We start from the raw sequence: 23,388 nt of genomic DNA on the forward strand, positions 1-23,388 counted from the left end.
TCTCTCTGCCCCTCCCCCGTTCATGCTCTGTCTCTCTCTGTCCCAAAAATAAATAAAAAACGTTGAAAAAAAAAAAAAAATTAAAAAAAAAAAAAAAGTGACTTGCCTTCCGCAAAGAGGAAGGAGACGACCTCGAGGGAGATGAACCCGACCCATGTCATGGGCAAAGTCCCCGTGCCATCCCATCACCCTTGAGCTGCGGGAGCGTGTAGTACCAAACTCACCTGCCCTGCAGCGGGTCCTGCTCGTGCGTCGAAATTCACGCACCCGCTGCCGCAGCCAAGGTGGGCAGCAACCTAACGGCCCAACAGTAGGGGCAGGTAAACAAATGCCACAGCACCCATGCAAAGGACAAAATGCAGCTTTTCAAAGGCCGGGAGCCCTCAATACATACTGGCAGGAAATCATCCTCCAGTCTACCTAACGGGGGAAAAAACAAAGACCAGCGGTGCCCGGGGGTGCTCAGCTCAAGTCATGATCTCACAGTTCGTGAGTTCCAGCCCTGCATCTGGCTCTGCGTGGACAGCGTAGAGCCCTGCTTGGGATTCTCTCTCTCTCCTTCTCTCTGCCCCTCCCCTGCTTTCATATGCGCTCTCGCTCTCGCTCTCTCTCTCAAAATAAAAAAAAAAAACTTAAGAAAAAGACCAGAACGGTGAGCATCGTCAGCTCCCATTTAGGTAAAACTGAACAAATAATTCTAATGACATGGAAGTCTCTGGAAGAATACCAAAGACAGCGGTGTCTGCCTGGTTCGGTCGGTTAAGCGCCTGACTTCGGCTCAGGTCATGATGTTGCGGTTCACAAGTTCAAGCCCCACGTCGGGCTCTGTGCGGACAGCTCAGAGCCTGGAGCCTGCTTCAGATTGTGTCTCCCTCTCTTTCTCCGCCCCTCCCCCACTTGCACTCTCTCTCTCAAAAATAATAAACATTAAAAAAAAAAAAAAAAGAATACCAAAGACACTTAACATCAGCGATCTTTGAGGAGGGAAAGCAGGTAGCTGGGAACAGAAGCGAGAGGAGACTCTTCAAGGAAAGCCACTCTATTTGTTTTAAATCTTGAACCACACATAGGATAACCTATGCAAAAATATGTAATTTTTTTTTAACCTAAACTACATATCCACATATCTGTATACACTTGCACATGGAGGGAAGATCTCTGGGAAGATACACAAGAAAAGGACGACAGGAGTTCCTCCAGCGAGGGAAGGAGATGTGTGGCTGGGCGACAGGGACAGGGGACAGTTACTGTCACTGCTTTAAAAATTAAACACGCAGGGGCGCCTGGGGCACACAGGGGCTCAGTCGGTTGGGCATCCGACTTCAGCTCAGGTCATGATCTCACAGTCCCTGAGTTCGAGACCCGCGTCGGGCTCTGTGCTGACAGCTCAGAGCCTGGGGCCTGCTTCAGATTCTGTGTCTCCCTCTCTCTCTGCTCTTCCCCCACTCACGCTCTGTCTCTGTCTCTCAAAGACGAATAAATTAAAAACAATTTTTTTTTAATTGAACACATACAAAATGCTTACAAGTCCCCAGATACACCAGGCTATTCCGTGCGTCCGGACCTTTGTTCACGCAGGTCTCTCTGGCTAAAATTTGCTCCCTGCCCCCTTCAGGCTCCACAGCCTGCAGCCAGGCTAACCACTCTTCATCTCTTAGACTCAGCACCTCCTCCAGGAAGCGTTCACCTTGAATCGTAGAAGCAAGAAGCAAACAGCGCTGTGTGCCTCCCCCAAGGGCTGTGAGCTTCTGGAGGGCACACGCCCAGCCTCAGTCCCCTGAGTCCCCAGTACCCGGCACGAAGAGCAACTCAGGAAACGTTTGCTGCACCAGAAAACACATTTGCCACGTTAAGTCAAGTCGCAACTTTCCCGGTGCCAAGAGCTATCAAGACCTCTCTTGCTTGCAGGGTTTCCCACAGCTATCAAAATTGTGTTGTTAACACTAATTCGAAGCATGACACCTCCCGGTCCGCAGAGGGGCCGCGCTCAAAGCGGTGTGGGTTCCACAGCAGCAGAGTGTGGGCAGAATCCGGCCGCCACAAAATCCCTGTAGCTGACAGTGCTCACGCCTCCTCGGGGCCCCACGGACACTCATCAGAGCCTCCACCAGAGCCTCTGTGCGGGCAGCGGCCCTTCTCATGGAGGATTCTCAGAAACGTGGGCCCAAGATCCTTCCCGAGGCTCTGTCCTCCGCGTTCTGCTTGTAGGAGAGAGAGCTGGCCACCCTCAGGGCCTGCTGGGAGGCAGCGTTTCCAGGGCACCCCCGTGGGCCAGCGTCTCCCGGGCACAAGGAGGCCCGAGGTCTTGGGAGCCCGCATGGTGAGCAAAGGAGGGTCAAGGGGCAGGATCGCCTAAGAGAAGCTGAATGTGTGTGCGAGGCTATGCTCCGAAACACAAGGTGTTTTCTAGGGGACTTTAGTTTAACAGGCAAATCCCACACACGCCCTGCACTGCCCCTCTCTTGTCACTATTCCCTCACGGTGTCAGTCTCGGCCCAAGTCCAACGCTCCCGGACCAGCTGTGCCAGGGACTGAAGGAGGAAGATGGATGCACCCAGCCGGGTTCACACAACCCACCAAAAGTTCACACAGGTGTACCACAAGGCATAATACATGCCAGAATATGACAAACGCCACAGAACAGAGGAGGGGGCTGTAATCCCAAGTGGGGAGGGATAGCCCGGGCAGGTGTCCTAGAGGAGGTGGCCTGAGCGCCAGGCCTCAATGGACGCAGAGGAGTTCAACAGCCAAAGACAGGGCGAGGCCATCCCGAGAGGAAGCCAGTAAGCACCTGTCTAACACCCCCAGCAAGCTGGGGTGCTGGGAGTTGAGAGGCCCTTCCCAGCTTCTGGAGGAAGGAGCCCCACGCGGCCCAAATGGGCACACGTCCAGCTGACGCCGGTGCCCCTCTTACATAAGGCCCAGGAGGCTCTGCCACGGAGGGTGGCCTCGGGCCAACGCCCCCCACCCCCACCCCCGTCTGGCCCGCACCTCGCGCTCAGGGCTCCGCCCTACCATTCCGGTCCCTCTTCTCTCCCTTTTGCCGGCGAGAACACCAGGCCGAGATGCACGGACCCACGCGGGACACCGGCTGGTGGTCTGCTTAGCTGAACAAAGTCAGGGGACCCCGCGCGATATTGACAAGGTATCCCAAACCTCCCGCTTTGGTAAAAAACGGCAGCGTGAAGATACAAAGCGGCAAAACAGTTCTTGCCATCTGCCAGGACACCAGCAGCCCCTGCACTGACCCACGCAGCTAACCCAGAACGCCGCCACACAATGCGAGAATTGTGCTCTCCCTTGGGAAGGGGGAGTGGCCACGCCCAACCCCACATGAGAATGTCACGATCGGCTCGGACTCCAGAGTTACAAATATGTGCTCAAGGCATGTGCTGAGCACGCGCTCACCACGTGTTTGCACGACTATGAAAGCACAAAAGCACAAGGGCCAGTGTGCCTCAGCTGCTGGGGACTGGCCTGGGGACGGCGGCGGACCTGGGGCCGCGGGAAAGGCCTCAGAGAAACCCCACAGAAAACACTGCATTCAAAACCATGACTGCTTCATTGTCCCTGAGGTTTTAAACTCAGGGGCAGAAGCAGGGACAACTCCTTTACGTGACAGAACTGCCAGGAAAACCGCAAAGCTCAGCCGAACCGGTGACCAACACAACACCCCCCCCCCCCCAAGGTGGTCCAACGTGAGCTAAAAACAGGCCACGACCAGCGATCTCAGGCTCACTCTGGAACCAAAAATGAGATAAAATCAGTCCTTGCAGGCAGCCAACAACCAGACGACCCAGAGTCTGGCTGGCTCTGCACAGACACAGGCGTGCTCCCTCCTAGCTCTGGGCCTCGGTTTCCCCACCTGCAACAACCTTTCTCCACCTCGGGCGGCCCAGGCGGCCCCTCCGTTGTCAGGGAAGAAGGGGGAGGGAAAAGAGCGGCTGCTCCCGGGGGAATGTCAGTGGACCGGCCGCGCCAGTCCCTGGGGACACTGATTTCAGGGCACTTGAGACAAAGGCACCTCGGCCTGAGCACGGACCCCTGGGAAGTCTGCAGAAGCATCCGGAGAGCATAAGCATCATGAGGGACGCAAGCTTCCCAAGAGGATGAGCGCCACTGAGGCAGGGTTAGCTCAACCCAATGGGGGGGGTCCTTCTCCGGTGAGAACGGGTAAAACAAACCTGAGAAACCAAAGCTCAGAACTCAAAACCACCAACGTTGCCTCCTTTGGTATCAGGGGTCCGGATAAGGAAGGGAGGGACGGCCGGGGTGGACGGCGGGTGGCGTTCAAGGACAGAAAGAATCACCTCCACGTAGGGAGCAAGTGTCCCTCCAACTGTTACCATGCAAGTCTGGAGATGAACAGCCTCCATGCAAATGGTCCTTGTCCTCGTCTGCTCAGTGAAGCTGTCACACAGCGCCATGAACCGGGTGGCTTGTAAACAACAGACCCTGCTTTCTCACAGTTCTGGAAACTGGGAGGTCCAAGATCATGCTGACAGCTGATTCAGTGTCTGATGAGAACCGCCTTCTCGCTGTGTCCTCACGCGGCGGAAGGGACGAGGGCACTTTGGGGACTCCTTCGTCAGGGCACTAATCCCATTCACGAGGACTCCACCGTCGTGACCTAGTCAAACCCCCCAAAGGCCCCCACCTCCTAACACCACCACCTCGGGCACTAGGCTTCGACATACAGATTTTTGACGGGGGGACCCAAACATTCGGTCCACAGCAGCTGGAAACGAAAACTTTTTGGGCGCCGAGGGTCAGGTCTCCCCGAGAGTAAGATGCGAAGTTTTGTTAAATGTGCACCTCCGCACAGGGCAAAGATGCAAAGGAAGATCAGACCCACAAGTTGCCCAGGGCAGGCATTCAAGTCGCTAGCTGGGACCTGCACGGGCTGACCCACAGCCTTGCTGAGGTAAACACTAAAGCCTCTGACACCCGCTTCAACCACGTGGTTTTCGTGCAGTGGCTCTCAAAAGTGCGGTCCCCGGACCACCAGCGGCAGCCTCACCTGGGACCTTGTTAGAAATGAAGTTTCAGTCCCCTCCCCCACCCCCCAAATGACTGGATCAGACACTCCGTGAACGGGGTCCAACAATCAGGTTGTAACAAGCCCTCCGGAAGCTTCCGGTCCTCCCAAAAGTTTGAAAACCAGTGCGTTGGTGCATTTGGTACCCTAGAACTCTAGGAACGGGGAGGACAGCACTGTAGATGAAAAACCCGGGACCCATGGAGGAGGCTGAGTCTCTTGCAAAAGGCCGTGAGGTCAAGAAAGAGTGGGAGGCCTGGGCCCTGCCACAGTCACTTCTTCTGAGCCAGGACCTAGGGATCCAGATACAGTTGACCTAGTGCTTGTCCGTAGGGGGCAAGATATCTGGAATGATACTACGAAACCCAAAGGTTGACCACCTAGGGAAATGCGTCAGAAACAAATGGAGAAAAAAAATTGCTTGCACGATACTTGCCACAAGAGGAGAGAAAAATGGGGTTGAGCAAAAAAAGGTAAATGAAAGAGGTAACTGATATTAAATATTTGGGGGAACAGGAGAAGAAAAACTCAATTTCTGGGGGAATACAAATTGCCACCTGGGGAATCTTCCCCTCACTTGCACTCGCTTCACGGGGTCTCTGTCAAAGACGCTAAGCTAGAAGAATCTGAGAAGCGTGTTTTCATTTATTCGAAGAAATCTTTCCTCTCTACCACGAGCAGAAGCTATCCACTTCGTATGTGGCAGCTCGACTGCCTGTCAAGATAATTTAAAGATTAAATTTTTGTTTTTTAAAAAAAAAAAAACAAATCCCGCAGCCGCTGTTAAAATCATAGAAGCATTTTAGACTAGAAAGATTACTCAGTACCTGAGTGACTGTATAGGGCTGGGGGGTGGGGAGAGACATAGAAAAAGGATCCCCGGGGGCGCCTGGGTGGCTCAGTCGGTTAAGCGGCCGACTTCGGCTCAGGTCACGGTCTCGCGGTCCGTGAGTTCGAGCCCCGCGTCGGGCTCTGTGCTGACGCCTCGGAGCCTGGAGCCCGTTTCGGATTCTGTGTCTCCCTCTCTCTCTGACCCTCCCCTGTTCATGCTCTGTCTCTCTCTGTCTCAAAAATAAATAAACGTTAAAAAAATTTAAAAAAAAAAAAAAAAAGAAAAAAAAGAAAAGAAAAGAAAAAGGATCCCCGGGTCGCTGGGCATCGCAGGGCACCCTGGAGTGAACGCTGGGCGGGAGAGCCCTGTTTGTGGGGCCGTCCTCCCAGCGGGGTGAGTGCTCCCCTGAGAGGAAGGCAGCAGGTTCCCTGGGCTCCGTGCCGGCTCATCTGTCGGTTCACCTGCGGGCGGAACACCTAACGGCATCATGGCGAGGACCCCGAGCACTGCTCAGGGCCATTCACCACTGCTCACCCTGCACCAAGTGACCCGGAGAGCCGGAAAACCTCAACCTGTCCTCAGAATGTCTGGTCTACTCCAGGGGTCTCACGCTCAAGTGCCTTCCAGAGCCAAGCAGGGAACATACATGGGTGAAGAGTGTCAGGTGGGAACTGGCCGGTGCGCAGAGGGCGTGTCCCGGGGAGCAGACAGCCACTCTGACGGCCACGGCCGCGGCTGCGGCTAGCACTGTGCAGGTGTGCAGGAAAGAGGGCCCGGGGTGACATCACTAATCTCCTGACTTGTCAGGAAGGGCTGAAAAGCCAGACTTCTTTGTACAGTCCCAGCTTTGAAATGCTGTCAAGAAATGCAAAAATTCATAAACCATCATGGGGGCCTGGGGCACCTGGGTGGCTCAGTCAGTTGGGCGTCTGACTCTTGGTTTCAACTCAGGTCATGATCTCCCAGTTTCGTGAGTCTGAGCCCCGCATGAGGCTCTGTGCTGACGATGGGGAGCCTGCTTGGGAGTCTCTCTCCCTCTCTGTCTGCCCCTCCCCCACTGTGTCTGTCTCTCTCAAAATAAATAAACTTAAAAAAAAAAAAAAGAAGGCATCATGGGGGCCAAACAAATCATGCCTGAGGCCCACATCAGGCCCCCAGACCACAAGGGTGCAGACTGTGGCCTAGCAGATGCTGACTGCTCGGACAGAAACCACCTGTATGGTCATCTCATCTCGGTCCGCAGAGCCGAGCGGCCTGGCCGGGCCTCAGTGCCCCACCGTCGTGCACGCCCATCTACATCACTCCTGGCTCACTCTGAGTCAGCTGAAGGCCCAAAAAATGACCAGAAAGCACAGACTGTCTGAACTCCTGAGCACATCAGAGTAGTGCCACGAAACTCCCAATCCCCAACAGTGCCCTCCCACTTGGGGAGGTGCCCGACCTGGGTTGTGTCCCTGCCTGGCATCCATTCTACAGGGCGAGCTGCGGCTTCGCTGGGAGCAGAGAAGGGCCTGGAGCCTGCCCCTGCCCTCAGGAGAAGGGCTCCCTTCTGGGCTCTCTCACAACGTGGGGAACGAAAGAGATTCCATGCCAAATACTTTAAACAAATGCGAGTACGCCCAGCAGATGGAACAGACGATTCTGGATCCCTGACGCCTACAGATGGCTGGCTTCGGCCGGGTCACCGTGAACAGAACAGCTGCTTCCGCAATCACAAGTCCTGCACAGAACACAGGATTCTGTTTTGATGACTTCTGCGCAAGATATAGAAATGAGAGGGGGGTTTCCTGCCTTTTATTTCAAAATAGCCTGGGACAAATGAAGACTTCTTGTACCATAACAACACATTAAAAGGGAAAGCTCGATGAAGTGGGTTTTCTTAAATGTCAACCCACAGAGCAACCTATTTGTCCGCCTACAGGCCCTGATAAAAATGTTGACTGCGGAGCCTTAGCCAGAGGAGCAAGAGATTTCTTTCAAATGGCAGCACAGTCCATGACTGAGGATAACACCGGCTGTTGAGGACACAGACTCTGGAAAAGACGAACCGGGGTCAGGACCCACGCTCTCAAGGATATGGCTGGAGCTCAGCTCCTTTCCTGTAGAGAGGGGCTAATTACCAACAGCTGATGTGGGACAATCAGAGGAGAACATACACACGGTGCTTGGCACATAGTAGGTGCTCAACAAAAACTAACCCCCTAAGTAGAAAAACCACTGTAAACTGACTTGCAACAGCATTTTTTTTTTTTTTTTTTTTTTGCACACATGTAAGATCTCCCCCCTCCCCCCCACTTGTGGGTGTTGGGAGGGCAGTGAGCAATTCTGGGCCCAGCCCAACCCGCGGTGCTCTCAGCCCTCCGCTGGCTACGGAAGGAAGGCGCAGGAGACCATTTGGGGAGTGGCTGGCTACAGGCAAGCAGTGTCAGAGGCGGACATGCAGTCAAGCCTGGCCTTCCGGGGCTATTCTTTTCCTTTTTAAAGCAAGAGACAAAACCTCTCTGTGTGCATTCTCTTAACCCCAACTTCCTCCTTACCGAGTGCTCTGGTCGTGCACCTACTCCACAGCTAAATCCACCAGGCTGGTCTGTTTTTCCCCTTTCTTCACACTTGCCCAAGCTTCAGAAAGCTCTTCCCTGTATCTTATTCTTGCATTTTATCAGTTTCCATTCTGGCTACGAAGGGAGCGGGCACCGTCCAAGCTGGGGAGACTCGTGCAGACTCATACACCGACACCCCCAGCTGCTCCCAGGAGAGGACCAGACTCCCGACAACACACAGCATTAGAAACCCCAGAGCAGTCATCCTTGGACCCGGGGCAGCCCAGCAGGAAACCAGCACACAGCTCTCCTCTACACCCAAGAGTCCGGTGGCGTGCACGAAGGCGAGGGAGGGGGCCCTGGCACGGATACGTTATGACTGAGTCCAATGAGCTGGAAACCCATGTTCCCCATATTTGCTTTCCCGTCTCAAAAGGCCTCTGGCCCCGAATTAGCTCCTGAAGAGATTCTTACTCAGAGACTGTCGGCACCAAGCAGGACAAGGGCTACGGTTCAGCCTCGCTCCACATCAGTCAACCAACTGCCTCGGTGTGGCCGCTAACTGCATTTTAAGGAGAAAGCCGCATGCCACCAGCTAGCTGAGGGAGCCGGGACGCCTCTTCCTTCCTCGAGCTGCACGGTACGCCATTGTGAATGCGCAAAGTGGCTCCTTATCTGTGTCCGTGGAAAACATGGCCATTCCATCTCAGTGTGGTGGGGGCAGGGGTGGGTGGGTGACGGAGACAGGGACGGGCCAGGCACCCAAGAGCGGATGAGGCCACCAGCCCAGGTGAGCCAGGGAGTGGAGAAAGGAGCTGGGGTCACAGGCTAGAGAGGGGCAGGGCTGAGGGGGATCCTCAGACAGCAGCTGGTCACTGATGCTCAGGCTCTGTGGCCTGGGCAGTCTGGGCGGCTTGCCCGTGGTCAGACAGCAGTCTGGGGGGTGGGGGGACAGCTTCTTCTGAACCCAGGTTCCCTCCGTCCGTATCACACACTTCTCTACCACCTCTGAGTCTGCGAACTCACTTTCAATTCCGCGTTTTGGGGGCCAGGAAAGGCCAGGGGTTCTTTCTCTCCCTGGGACGCCTCCTCTACACCTTTGATTCTCTCAGGTTTGGCTTTTCCACACACCAGGGAACGGTGCGGCGCACGTCCCTCCGACGGAATTTTCTGTGATGGTGGCAGTGGTTCATACCTGCCCTGTCCAATAGGACTCTAAACAGGTGCACGCAGCCTCTGAGCACTTGACGTGTGGCCAGTGTGGCTGAAGTTCTGAATTTTTCGTTCCACTGAGGCTCAATGAATCTCAATAACCGTATGATTTTGTCAATTATACCGCAACGAAGCCGAAAAACATTGAAACAGCTGTATGTGGCTACTGGCTACTAAGAGGACAGGGTATACAGCATCCATACAGAGAAGAGCCAGCCCACTGTTCCCGTAAAAGGCAGGTAGTAAATACTTAAGCCTTTGTAGACGGTATGGTCTCTGTCGCCACCACCCAACTCTGTAGTCGGAGCGTGAAGGCAGCCATCGGCACTGCAAACACAAACGGGCATGGCTGTGTGCCAGTCAAATTTTACTTACAAGAGCAGGCAGCAGGCCAGATGTGGCCCGTGGGCTTAGTTTGCCAACCTCTAATAAAGATTAGAGAGCCGGGCGTTCAAACCCCAGGGCTACTGCCCACCAGCAGAATGAACGTGGGCATCTGTACCTGGTGAAACCTCGATTTCTTCGTCTATAAAGAGGGAACCATCATGGCGCCCACTTCTGAAGTTGGACGTGAGGACCAAGTGAGGTGCCCGTAACGCGCTTAGCACGATGCCTGCAAGGAGGGGGCGTTCGAAAAGGACTTGCGAGGGGCACCTGGGTGGCTCCGTCGGCTGGGCATCCGACTTCAGCTCAGGTCATGATCCTGCAGCTCACGAGTTCGAGCCCCGCGTCGGGCTCTGTGCCGCCAGCTCGGAGCCTGGAGCCTGCTTCCGATTCTGGGTCTCCCTCTCTCTCTCACTGCCCCTCCCCCGCTCATGCTCTGGTCTCTCTGTCTCTCTGTCTCTCTCTGAGAAATAAACATTTAAAATAAAAGTAAAAAAAAAAAAAAAAAAAAGTACTCGCGAGGTGAAGAGAAGCCGGATACGAACTGGGGGCTCTGACGTCAGCCTCCTATGCATCCCTCCCCACCCTGTGAAATAGACACAGCTAGTCCCAGTCCACAGGGAAGTTAAGTGGCTGGTTCCAAGTGAAGTGCAATAAAACGGCAGGACTAGAACCCAGGGCTCCCATATCCTTGTTCCGTGCCCTCGTCTCTCCTCCACGGAGGCTTTTCTAGCATCAGCCTGCCTGGGCTCCTGGGTACCGGCCTGCACGGTAAGAGGCTCACTCCTCTCTGAAGGAAATCCCCAAGAAAAAACAAAGTAGGCAATTGCTTAAGGGCTTTCAGATGCTGTTCTCACCTGGTTCCTGTCCTGTCCACCACTCTGGAGCCCTGGTCACCTCTAGCGACCAGGGACCCCTCACCTAAGGCTGCCGATCACTGGCACCCCACAAGACGCGCTCCCAGGGTGGCCCCTCTTTACTGTGCGCTGGGGCGGAGTGGGGCTCCGGGTGCCGCACGCGACAATCCCTGTCGCCCTTCACAGCGCTGCCTCCCTACGCGTTCTCCAAAATGGCAAAAGGCACTCCCCCAGCTCTGCTGACGGGGCCACAAAGAGACGCCCTTCTGCGCTTCCTTGCGGGGCTGCAGGAGGTCCACGTGAACGCAGCGACATACCCTTCCTCCTGCCTTCGGGATGATGCCCCGCCCCTGACGTCTTCTCCCCCATCTCCTTAGTGGGGTGCGCCAGGGTCATTCCCAAGCAGAGGGCACTCGGGATCACGGTCTTCTCCTCCAGGGCCCTAAGACACCACCGGCCGCGACCCCCACACTGGTGGTTGGGCCGAAACCTGAGCAGAGGCCAAATGAGCAATGGGCCCAACCTGATGGGGGTTCAAGCCCCTGGGCCCCCAGCTCTCTCCTTCTGCCACAGCTAGGAGCTGGAAATTAGGCCCTGGTGCCCCCCCAGGAGCACCCAAAGCCCAGCCGTGCCACTCACTGCCTTCCATGAGGGGCGTCACCGGGTCTCCCTGAGGCCCCACAGATCACCCAGAAACAGACAGAAGCAGCTTGCTAGGTCATTCTCTCACAGGTGCAGGGGAAGGGCTGGCCCAGGCAGCTTCACGCGGGTTCAAAGCCCAGCAGGACACCTGCAGCCTCAGTCACCGCTCAGGCACCCGTGGAGCAGCCAGGAGGCCGACCGTGCTCTGACGTGGCACCGTGGTCGCTGGGGCCCTGGGCTGCGTCTCAGAGCACCAATGCCCTGGGAGTCTTTTCTGTAATGCTCAGGGACGTGCCTGAACCTCACACAAGTTTGGAAAACAGACTGGCTTTTAAGGCAAGTCAGAAACCATTCACCGGCAGACCATCGCCCCCTCGGCAGCCGGGGAGTTGGACCCACCAGGCGGGACCCCTATTCCCAGCACGTGGCTCTTCTGCTCCAGGTCACAGGTCACCTTGCGGCCTACTCGGCCTCGGCCGGGCCCGACCTCTCGTCTACTTTTCTTTCTAATAGGTGCGGGTGTCTGCTAACCTCCCCGGGCACAAGAAGAAGAACAGGGAGGTTTGCTGCCAAAATTAAGGTTTATTTAAAGCTAACTTCTCTTCTCAGGACTGAACGCTGATGAGCAAAAACCCTACGGGGCTTAGAAGAGACACCCCAAAAGCCAAGATGGGCTGCTGGCCTGCCTGCCCTCGCCGGCTCATTATTTTCCTTAATTTTCCTCCTCTGGGTCTGAGTCACGTGCCGCACAGTCAACGGGGCCTGGAATCCGGGCTGGCATCTGAGGGTGTGGAGGCCACAGGAGCACCGGGCGCCAGAAGTCAGGTGACCCAGGCAGAACATTCTCGCGTGTTTGTGTCAGCAACTCCCCCACCCTGGACAACACCGGAGAGCACATGCCATGACAGAGCCCAAAGGGCACTGAAGCTCCTTTTTCAAATCGCACCGACATGGTTACTTGTTTCCATCAAGGTGGGGGGTGGGGGGGCGGACAAAGATAGTTTTACACTGAATCGGATGTTTTCAACTCCGCCAACGCCAAAGGCTTTTGTCCGTTTTGATTTCTTTAGTTCCAGTGCAGGCACAGGCAAGACACATTGGAAGTTCTTGGGAATCTCAAGGGTCCCCGCCGAAAGCGAGAGCTCACACTAAGACTGAACAAAGCCCACATCCCTCTGGCCATCGAGAAGGCACTTGATGAAAGTTCCACGTATCGGGGGCTCATCTTGTGCCCTCCAAGGAGGTCACTCCAAGGTCAAAAGGACTAGGCCCCAGGGTAGTCTCCCCGGAAGGCGGCCCCAAGTGAGGACTGTTGAAGGCTGTTCTCCCCTTTCCAGGTGGTGACCGACCAACAGCTATGCCCTCTGGCCTTCGCCCCGCCCTGGTTCAACATTGTCTGCTCCAACCCAACCTGCGCCCCCAAACGCTGAGCCTCCAGAAGTACAGCATCGATATATGGCTCCCTGCTCCCAGCCCTCGAGATAAAGGCGGGACTCCTTTGCTTTGCACCTGCTGCCATCCTGACCTTGACCAGTTTAAGCCAACAAGTTCTTCTCACCCAGGCACCCAGGTCCGGGTGACTGTCCACCACCTGCCGTTCCCCCCAAGGGCCCCACAGTCGGCATCATGCTTCCGTGCCTCCACACTCACCTCTCCCTGCTCTGGAACATCTCCTGTCCCCCATCCTTCACCTGTCTCAACTCCTGCTCATTCTTCAAGACCCAGGGAGCCTTTCTACCCTCCTCCCCTTGGCTTGGTTTAAATGACCTTCCTGTGACTCCCACGGAACTGTGGTTCCCCGGTGCCCTGTGCACACACATCTCCATCACACTTAGTACCCTCTGTCCGGCACGTAGTAGGAACTCAATCAAAACAACTGCTGTCTGTGGGGGCGCCCTGCTGTCCGAGTCAGAAGAGCTTGTGACTCTTGATCTCAGGGTCGTGAGTTCAAGCCCCACGTTGAGGGTAGAGATTACTAAAAATAAAATAATTAAAAACAACAACTGCCGTCTCACTGTCCGTTACACAAGCCCGTGAGCTCTGCAAAAACAGGAACACGCTTTACTCATCTCTGAATTCTTCAGGGCCTGACACACACAGTGGGCGTTTACTAAATACTGACTGACTGCGTTGTGCCTGGGGGACCACCAGGATGGCAGAGAGTTCTGTGGTCACGGCAGGAACAATGACACATCTGAAGGGGCAAAGAGGGTGTGGAAACGAGTTCTGTCGCATCCACCAAAACCAGAGGCCTTAGTTATTACCTCCCTCACACAGAGCCCCACAGTCACAAAGCTCCATGATGCCAAGAAGAGGGTCTGTGTCAAGGCCAGCTGAGCCCAGTCACTTTGGTGGGTCCTCTGCAGGGGGCTCTCCAAGGCCAGCCCCAACTACCTATGCCGGCCTCTGAGGGGAAGGGGCTGCTGCACCTTGGAGTCAGGGCCCCTGCCCAGAACCCCGTAAATAATACCAAGCCTTCCCACTCCAGTACAACGGGGTCTCCCTCAAAGCTGCCCAAAGTCCAGTAGGCAATCTCACATGCCAAGACGGTCCACCCTGTTCACCCTGCAGGATGCCAGGCTGGGGCTGACGAGGTGTAATGCTCAGAAGACACGTGGGCGGAGACCGTCGGGAATCATCGGCTTCCGCCAAGAGAAGCCCAGTGACCACTGAAGAGGGTAAAGGCTGTTCTCTCTGTCAGCTGGGTCAAGGGCTTGGTTCAAAAACTTGGGACGAGCTTAGATGAGCTCTCGCTCCTGGAGGGATGGCCGGTCGTGTTCAGGCGGCGCAGGGGTCCAGAGTCAACTGGAATCACACGCCAGGGGTCAGCAAGAGGCGGCCCGGCTTGGGGGGCGAACACCCCCAGCAGTGACACTATGCCCTGCACCATGCTGCATGCAGCTGTGAAGGCAGCTTGTGGACGTGAAAGAGGGGACAAGACCAAATAACGACATCAGCTGCAAAGAATCCAGAGTGGATCTAAGAAGGGGGTAAAGGCACCTCCCACTCAGTCCAGAGGTGAGCAACCCTGGAGGCCTGCAAGGGGCACCCTCACACTCAGAGGCTGGCGAGAACACAGCCCCGGTCCTGAGGCCGCACTGCAACGCTTACGCCAACTTACTTTTCCAGGTTTAGGACCAAAGTCGGTCACTTTTGGTAAACAGAGATTTTGTTTCCTAAAGAGAAAGCTTAAGAGATTTCACCAGTCTTAACTCTTGTTAAGAAACACACTGCAGACTAAATTATAACACATGCCTTCAACCCTTCCTCCTGAAAAACTCCCACCAAGACGCCTCAAGAATGGAGAATGCTGGGTGATGAAAGCCTCTACCCACCCCCATCTGGGCCCTCCAGCCGAGCTCAGCTCTGTGCTTCGTCCTGTCACCCACTGAGACCATGAGGACAACTGTCCTTGTCTTCCCCTTGCCCTCCCAGCCCTCCACCTGTCCTCCCAACAGCACGCGCCTGCCACAGGCCGCACAGGACGCTCACTAACACGTGCTGGGCTCTACGGGTCTCCACCCATGGTCTCACTCAGCGTCCCCCACCCGCAGGTCGGGTGCTGTCGGCATGGCCATCGTCCAGATGAGGGAACCCAGGCTGGGAGACACAGTCACGGGCCCAAGGGCAGATGGTCAACAAAGGGCAGACGTGGGATCTGAACCCCGGCACCGATTCCAGAGCGCAGCGCTGCCCTCGCCCCAAGTGACACAGACCTGGGTGCCACCCTCGCTCTGCCCGAAGCTCCTCTGCGGTTCGTCCCCGGCTGCAAGGCGGCCTGCCCCGGACTCTGCCTGGAAGAACTTGTGCCCTGTCGGCCGATGTGCATCTGCTACCTTGTGTCCCTCCACGCGGCACCACGCCCTTCGAGGGGGCTTCTCAGACAGGCTCTTAACGGCTCCTTAAAAGGCTGGGAGGCAGGGCCAGCAAGATGAGAAATCCGGGCCCAGAGGGTCACATCGCAAACCAGTCCAGCGAGCAAGGAGCCTTCGCAGGAGGGTGGCCCCCCCCCCCCCCCGGACTATACCACGGGGGCCCCCACATCCCACACCCTCTCTGGAGCCTCAGAACCAAAGACACGCCCCCCCCGCCCCCCACCCCCGGACACGACCCCTTCTCCTCACCCAGAGCGTGGAGGTGGCCGGCTATGGAGGACTCGGTCCTTCCACCTCCAAGCACGCAGACAGGCTGCTCCCGGCCGGCAGATGGCACCTCCCTCCGCTCCCAGGCCCCCGGCCAACGTGAATGCCAGAGCGAGGGGAATTCCAGGCGCGGCCGAGGCCTCTCCCAGCTGGGCCTTGTCCGTCAGGGCACTTCAGCCAGAGGGCCGCTGGGAGGAGGGTGGCCTCCCCAAGCAGGAGCACTGGACCCACACGAAGCCACCTCCTCTATCCAGGGCACTGCCGGAACCACCGGGACGCAGAGAGGCCCCGGCCGGGCCCTGCTGTCCAGAAAGGAGCCCCTGGGCCACCCGAGCCCCTCCTGAAAGTAGCAGCACAGCACCCAGGCGGTAACAGCCGGGGAACAGCCCCCAGGACGACGCGCCCGGCTTACGGCAGGGACCGCACCGCCTTTCCACCGAGGCAGGCGCTGGACGAAGAGCGAACGCGGCATGGTGGCGAGAATGCAGGACTGGAGCCAGCCAGGATGAGCTGAGATCCCACTGCCCCTCTGGGTCTGGGGGGGATAGTGTCTCCAGCAAGGGACAGAGCAAGCCCCTCGGCCGCAGGCTGCCCGGGGGATCAAATAAACTCGTGAAGTGGAGTGCCCAGCGCCCCCTCGGGACGCTCAGCACGTGCCCGGTCAGCGCCGACTACGTGAACGCAAGCGTCACGGGCTCCCTCTTCCCACCTCATTAGGCCCAAACCCAGCTCCTAGCACGGGAGAAAGGGCCCTTATTTACCACCATTACCAGGGCCCAGAAGAGAAGGTGGACAAACCTTGGCCAAAGCAACCAAAACCCTTTTCATCAGGTTCAAGGTTTTAGGACTTTTCCGTCGGGAGTCAGTTTCCCCCGCTAGGGGTTTATATACCGAGCCTACCCTTTGAGCAACCTAAGGGATCCCTGCTGAGTAGGCACCAGGGAAGGAAATTACAAATGGGACGGACTGTTGAAGTGGGCCACGGGCCACGGATGGCCTGTTTCACTGGCCTGAACTCTGAACCAGGACTCCTCTGTCTGCCGGTCTGTGCTACATACAGCACGCCATCCCGCAAGCAAGGCTGTGCTTCAGAGTCTCTCAGCAGAGAACACAGCCCTGGAGCAGGGGACCCAGAAGCCAAAGGTTCCCGTTCCTCTGTGCGCCAGCCGCGTGACCTGGGGAAAGTCACCGCACCTGTTGGGGGACGGGGGGGGGGGGGGGGGGAGGCTGGATTTCTCCTCCGTAAGGTAACAAGCAGGTGAGAGAAGTCCGTGCTCTCTTCAGCCCCTGGTCACTCTACACGTAATTCTACGACACCTAATTCCAAGTATGCCTGCAAGAGGACAGGTTCTGAGCAGTCAGGTGCGACCAGGCGGCCGGAGAGCGTGACAGTCGCGGCCAACGCAGGTGGAAAGGACCAGCTCCTCATCGAGAATCAACCACAAGGCACACGGGACCCAAACTGCGCCTTCCCTCCCCTGTACCCCGGCGGGACACCATGTGTCAAACCTGCAGAAGGGACAAGAAGCTGAAAAGACCAGCAAAGATGGCGGGGAGGCAGGGCCCACCTGAGAACTGGTCCGAGGCAGCCAGCTGAACACAACCTGCCCTCTTCCTTCCACAAAGAAGGCAGCTCAGAGGGGTTGTGGCTGAATCCCGCTCGCGGGGAGGCGTGCCCAAGACTTGGCCCAACAGAAATGGGAACTAACCCGATGATGTCTACAGCAGGCGCTTCGCCCAGACATGGGTACCTTTCAGATCCTCCTTCACTGAGATATGGCAGCAACAGAAAATTCCAGTAGGTTTATTCCACTCCCGAAGAGGAAGGTCCCTGAGGGAAGCGTGGGGTCTATCCCAGCCCACATCCCTCCTTCGGGTTGCACAACAGGATCAACTCACAAGTTTCAAAAACACCAACGTGGAGGGCACCTGGGTGGCTCAGTTGGTTAAGCGTCCAACGTCGGCGCAGGTCACGATCGCACAGTCTGTGGGTTCGAGCCCCGCATCGGGCTCTGTGCTGAGGGCTCAGAGCCTGGAGCCTGCTTCGGATTCTGTGTCTCCCTCCCTGTCTCTCTGCTCCTCCCCTGCTCGTGCTCTGTCTCCCACTCTCTCTCTCTCAAAAATAAACACTAAAACAAAATTTTTTTTAACACCAAGGTTGAGCCTTCTCTCCAAGATTCTGATGTGACTGGTCCTGGATACAGCGTGGGCACTGGGATTTTTTTTTCTTTCGTAAATCGCTCTCCAGGTGATTCTAATGTGCAGCTAAGGTGGAGATTGACGGCTCTAGAGTCTAGAAACTCTGCACAGAGGCCCCAGCCATTTCCCACAAACTTTTTAGGGCAGGAGATCCAGCCAGGCAGGTCTTGCTGGAGACAGGATGCTCACACCATCCCCCGGCCCCCAACCCAGGATCAACCTGTGACGAGCCATGTGTCTGAGACAGAACACAGGGCCTCTGCCCAGCCCCGGCTGGGATGTACCAAGTTCCCACACACTGAAGGCCGCACAATTGGGTTCAGTTATTTGCTTACTTTAGGCATGTAAACAAAACGTGATATTATACAAATCTGGGGTGGCAAGCACCACAAAATGGTTTACTTTGAGAGAGCTGAATTACAAACGCAGAGAAAAAAAAAAAATGCCGAAATCCCTTTTCAACAATCTCTTTGAATAGGAAACAGAATCCGAATAGATGGTGATACCTCTTCTGGGCTGACAGATTTATTTCCCATTTCCCCTAGAAGGTCACTGGGAATAATTACATTTTCTTGTGAATCTGTCTTTTGTAAGGATGAAGCAAAATATTGCAATCTTCCCAACTGAGGCCCTGCCATTGGTCCTGTGGTAGGACTAGAATCCAAGCCCCCCCGCCCCTTTAAAATTTTTTTAAAAGCTGTAGGAAAAGGAGGGGCACGGCAAAGAGGGGGTCAGAATTGCTGAGTTTCCCTGTGGTGTTAACAAGACTAAGCAAAATTTATGCTTTGAGATAAAACAGAACTGATGCCTCTATCTTACGAAGGCACCAACCAACAGCACGCGTGTGGAAAACAACCAGGCTCTGAAGAGACACAGACCCCGACAGAACTACGACCCTCTCCGGCCTAGAAGCTGTGCGGCCTTCGGCCAGTTACTTGGCCTCTCTGAGCCTCAATTCCTTCAGCTGTGACTGCAGGAATGCTTTGAAAACTGGAGAGCGTATGCAACGCCTCTGGCCCAGGGTAGGCCTTCAATACCCAGTGGGCACCGCTATTATTCTCGGAACAATCCACACCCATTTCGGCTGAAACCTGCTGCGCCCAACTTTTCATGGTCCGGAATCCTGGGAACTAGGGAACCATACTACACGAGGTGCAGGAGGAGAATCTGTTTCTTTGTTCCACGAGCCTAAGGAAAAGAGCGAGAGCAGTCAGGAGTTGGCCTGCCCCCCTCCCGCCCCCATTCTGGGGTCAAATGGGCTCTTTAGCGACAGAATTTGCTTTCACCTCCTGAGAGTGGCCCCCGTGGAAAAAGTGCCCCCAGGAACTACAGATGCCTAAGGGGCAAAGAACCGTTGTTTCTTTCCGAGATATCCCCGGCACGGTCTGGCCAAACTGCCCCCGCCGCACCCCCACCCCCTGCAAAAGACAGCTTCCCGTGCAGCCCCCCGCAGCAGGAGAGGAGGAGAACCGTTAAAGAAGCTGGGGGTGCCTGTCACACTTCTCCATAACCCCTGACGTGATGTGAAATTCTACAAGGTGGACCCTTTGAAATGCAAAATCTTCCAGAGTCCTTCAAATGTGTTTTTATTTTCTCGGGTTCCTAAGGCTGCTTTCAGACCCACCCATCAGTATTCCCCCCTCCCCTCCATCACCCACATTTAACAAAAAAAGAAGAAGAAGAAGAAAAGGAGAAGGTGGTGGTGGCTGCGGCAAAGACGTCTCTGTTTTGTTGTTGTTTTTTTTTTTAAAAGCTCAAGTATCTCCAGTCGATGCAAGGAAGAAAAAAAAAAAAAAAAAAAAAGAAATCTTGTCCTCAGCTCCAGCCTCCTCACTTCCCTTCTCCAAGACACCCTGAAGCCAAGTTTCTCCCTGGAAGATTTCCTCCCGTCCGTCCGAACCAGCTCCGCACGAACTCTGCTGCTGCTTCGGATCCCAGAGAGCTTTCTTAGATCAAGAATCCCGGTGCCCTCCGACCCGAGTTCGGGAAGGTTAAGGCAGGCACCACCAGACCACAACCCACAATTTTTGGAGCCCTAGCCTTGATCCAAAACCGTGTGCACAGGAGGTTTGGATTAAACATCAAAGAAGAAATTACCTTAAAACAAAGTTGTTTGGCAAAGAAAATTGCTTCGCCATAAGAAGAACCCTAGGGAATGGTAAATTGCTTTTGAATATAGACTTTTCAGTGGCGCGGTCATTAATCATGTTAATGTAAACTGCGCTAAAACAAAAATCTTCTAAGCAAGTCTCCGGGCACATCAGTGTATCTAAGCCTCGGGGGTTTGTTTCCAAAGCTCACATCCCAGCACGCAATGAAACTGCTGTTAATGGGGTCAGCTATTACAGTGCAGTCCCCGACCCTGGGCCATAATAAAGGTGACTCAGCCATGTAGAAAGAACCCTCATAAAGTTAGGCAGGAAACAAACACAGAAATTAATCAGAGGAGGAGAGGCAATGATTTTGGAAAGTGTATTCACGGGGCAAGTTTAAACAGCGACTCTCCCTGGATGATCAGACATTTCAGAGAGCAGTTGAGGGAGGCCAGTCAACATTCCTTGCAGCGCTCAAGTCCCCCGGCCAGGCCAGGCCCTGTTTCGTAGGGTGCAGGGCAGGGCAGCAGCTGGACAAGACAAGGAGGAGTGTGGAGCCCAGCAGAGTTAAGCTGGCGGAGCCCAGCCAGAACGGGCCATGTGCTTCGTGTTGGCAACAAACTGGTTCTTTCAAGAGAGGAAGGGTCTGACAAAAACGACAGCTGCAGCGAAGCAAGCAGCTCAGAGGCAAAAGCCTCGAAAAAAGCCCCAGGTTTAGGAGTCTCCCCTCAAGACAAAAAACAAACAAACAAACAAAAAATCATCTTTGGGGTTTTGCAAGGGCTAGTTAATCTAGTAACGTGTCCCCCTTGCTGGATCAATTAAAGAGAGCCCCTCCACATCTGGTTTCCATCTAAAACCGAAACTTGTATTATCAGCATATTACATAACAAATTATGCCTGCAGGTTTCTTTTATTACACATCAGAGAGGCGTGTGTGGTAGGGCTCATGACGGCAGTGGTGCTGACCTGCCTGTTTGCTTATATCAGGTTTGGTTTGGTTTTTGTCTTTTTTTTTTTTTTTTTAAGGGCAAGAACGAAAAGTTTCCGTGCAGTATGCAATTCAAAAAAAGTCGCACGGCCGGGACACAACATCGGCTGAACAGTCCGCCAGTGGGTCCGGCTCTCGGTCTCCGGGACCCACCACCGCACCAAGCAGTGGGTGAGAAGGACGTACTGTTTAAAGAGCACGGCAAAGACATACCAGTCTGCTCCGAGGCGTCCCCTGCTGCCAGCTCCCAGAGTGTACCGGGGTGCCTGGTCTCCAGTCTCCAGCAGGGGAAGAGAGCTGGCTAGCCCTTCCCAACCCTTCCACCATTGGTCAGGCGCCTGCCCGCTGAACCCGCTTAAAGGACACGCAGCCCATCAGGCTTCCACAGAACTGGGGGGGGGAGGAATGGAGGCCAGGTGACAGTGAAGTCATCAACAGGGGGACAGAGAGAGGTGACAGGTGTGGAGAGAAAGAGCCCAAGAAATAACAACGGGGCTTCCCGTAGGATGTCAACGAAGGAGAGCCACCACGACCCCTCTAAGGTATCTTAACATAAAGGTCTTCCTAAAAGAACTTTAAGAACTTCCAAAACACTACTACGTGTGCGACACATCCTAAATTGAAAACAGAAGGGAGAAACTGACTGAAAACACTATCAATCACAATCGTGGAGCACTCGTGCTGCCAGCCTTAGGAATTCAAGTCCACTTCTGCAGCAGACAATACTAACTTTTATTTAAAACTGGTCTTCAACGTTAAAAGGGTCACGTTATCAACATCACATTCTCAGGGGAAAATAAGAAGTCCTTGGGCAAAATGATCTGAACCGGTCTTAAAACCACCTTCTTCTCTAGAGGGGCATTTGGGGAAAAAACACACCTGCCCCAAGCCTCTCCTTAGTTTCCTAGACTGGAACAGCGCCCTGGGAGCTGGATTGCCGCATGCTCCTGGGTCTGCAGGACCGCTGGCAGCATGCAGACCCTAGCCAAGTGCAGACCCTGGGTCGAGGGCCACAAGTCCTGCACTTAGAACACAAACCTTCTCCCACTAACAAGGGCCTGTCAACGGGAGGTAGCTGTTTCTGGTTTTTTATCTGGCTGTCGCCAGTTGAGGGATGGGGTTGGGGGCGGGGAAACAAAACCCCGCAGATCTGCAATTCAGTATCAAAACTGTAACTGAGACAAGTCACCGCTAAGTGGATAAATTAAAATGAAACCAAAACCTGGCCAAGTCCCGAACAGTGAGTTTCACCAGGTCTACTAACTCCATTCCCTCCCAAGTCCTCAGACCAGGTGACATCTTTCAACGGAGTCTAGGATCTGGAGCAAGGAGGGATCCCCTTCCAGCCTGTGGGAAGTGCTGGGAACACATATGCTAGTATGTCATTTGGAAGTCTGCTAATGCGTTGTAGGCAGCACAAGACGCTTGCCTGGCTTCCCAGGCCAATAAACAATGCCATTCCAACTCCTGCAGCAGTCAATAGAAAACACTCCCTTGTCTCCGCCATCCAACAATTCAACAAACATTTGTTCCTGTGGAACAACCGTCAGCCTGGCTCCATCTGCACCGGCTCCGGCAAGGCAAGCGCGGCGGCGGAGGCGGCGGCGGCACCAATGCCCTGCCCCAGGGTCCCGGCCCGTGAAGCAGCCCTCCGCAGGGGCCACTCACCCAACACCACCGAGTCCGGAGACGGTAACGTATGGAAGACTCGGAGTGTGGCCTATAGGAGGCAGAATCTCATTCATCAAATGCTGCAAAGAGCCGTTCTTTGTTCACCATCGTACGAAGTACAGTACGTGTTAATGAACCCGGGCGGTCAGATGGAGGGAGCCCGGCTTCGGGGGGCTTCCGGGGGCGAAGGACCCGTGCAAGCTAGCTCGCACGACTCGCCCGTGCTCCGCCGCTCTGTCCCGCGCCTCGAGCATTGTTCCCCAAGTCTGCAGGCGGGGGTGGGGAGCTGGGGGTGCCCGAGAAGCCCCTTGGGGCAATGCACACCGAGGGCCCTCCCCGGATTCTAGGTGTCCTCGCCTCCTTCGTCCCTGCCCCACCAAGAGAAACTCTCAGCGGGAAAGCTGACTCCCACAGGCTTGCATATCAAGGACTGGCAAAAATGTGACTCGACCAGTGTGCCCGTGCCGGACGGCCCTTCTCGCCATGTGCAAAGCCACGCCGGCGCCCCCCCCCCCCCCCGCAAACCCCCGCCGCGGCCACCCCGCGGGCTTCCCCAGCCGGGAGCAGAACTTGCCCCCTCACCCCCCACTGCGACCGCCCCGGCCGGTCCAGCAGCCACGGAGCCCGCCGCGGGGCGTCCGCATCCCGGGGGTGGCGGACCCAAACTTCCGCGAACAAAAGAGTTGTCTGCAAACGGTGCGGGAACTTCGGGGTTAGCAGGGGCGCTCGGGTCCCGGGTCCCGGCGCCTTCGCCGCTGGCGCCAGCCAGGGCTCCACTTGAGACGCG

The 23,388-nt window shown here is 55.5% G+C and overlaps 1 protein-coding gene across 2 annotated transcripts in view; it reads right to left on the reverse strand.

Moving 5' to 3' along the window:
* The window catches only part of EEF1AKMT2 (EEF1A lysine methyltransferase 2), a 71,519-nt gene that overhangs the window by 14,515 nt on the left and 33,616 nt on the right, over window positions 1-23,388 (reverse strand). The window contains exon 6 of one of the 2 annotated variants that reach the window (XM_058698054.1): window positions 17,425-19,034. The exons of the other annotated variant lie outside the window; for it this stretch is intronic. Within the exon in view, the coding sequence (XP_058554037.1) occupies window positions 18,955-19,034 (80 nt within the window). The 3' untranslated portion in view covers window positions 17,425-18,954. Of the gene's footprint in view, window positions 1-17,424; window positions 19,035-23,388 lie in introns of those variants that run through there. 2 annotated transcript variants of the gene reach the window in all.

Source organism: Neofelis nebulosa, chromosome 13 (genome assembly GCF_028018385.1).
Source record: "Neofelis nebulosa isolate mNeoNeb1 chromosome 13, mNeoNeb1.pri, whole genome shotgun sequence".
NCBI lineage: Eukaryota > Metazoa > Chordata > Mammalia > Carnivora > Felidae > Neofelis > Neofelis nebulosa.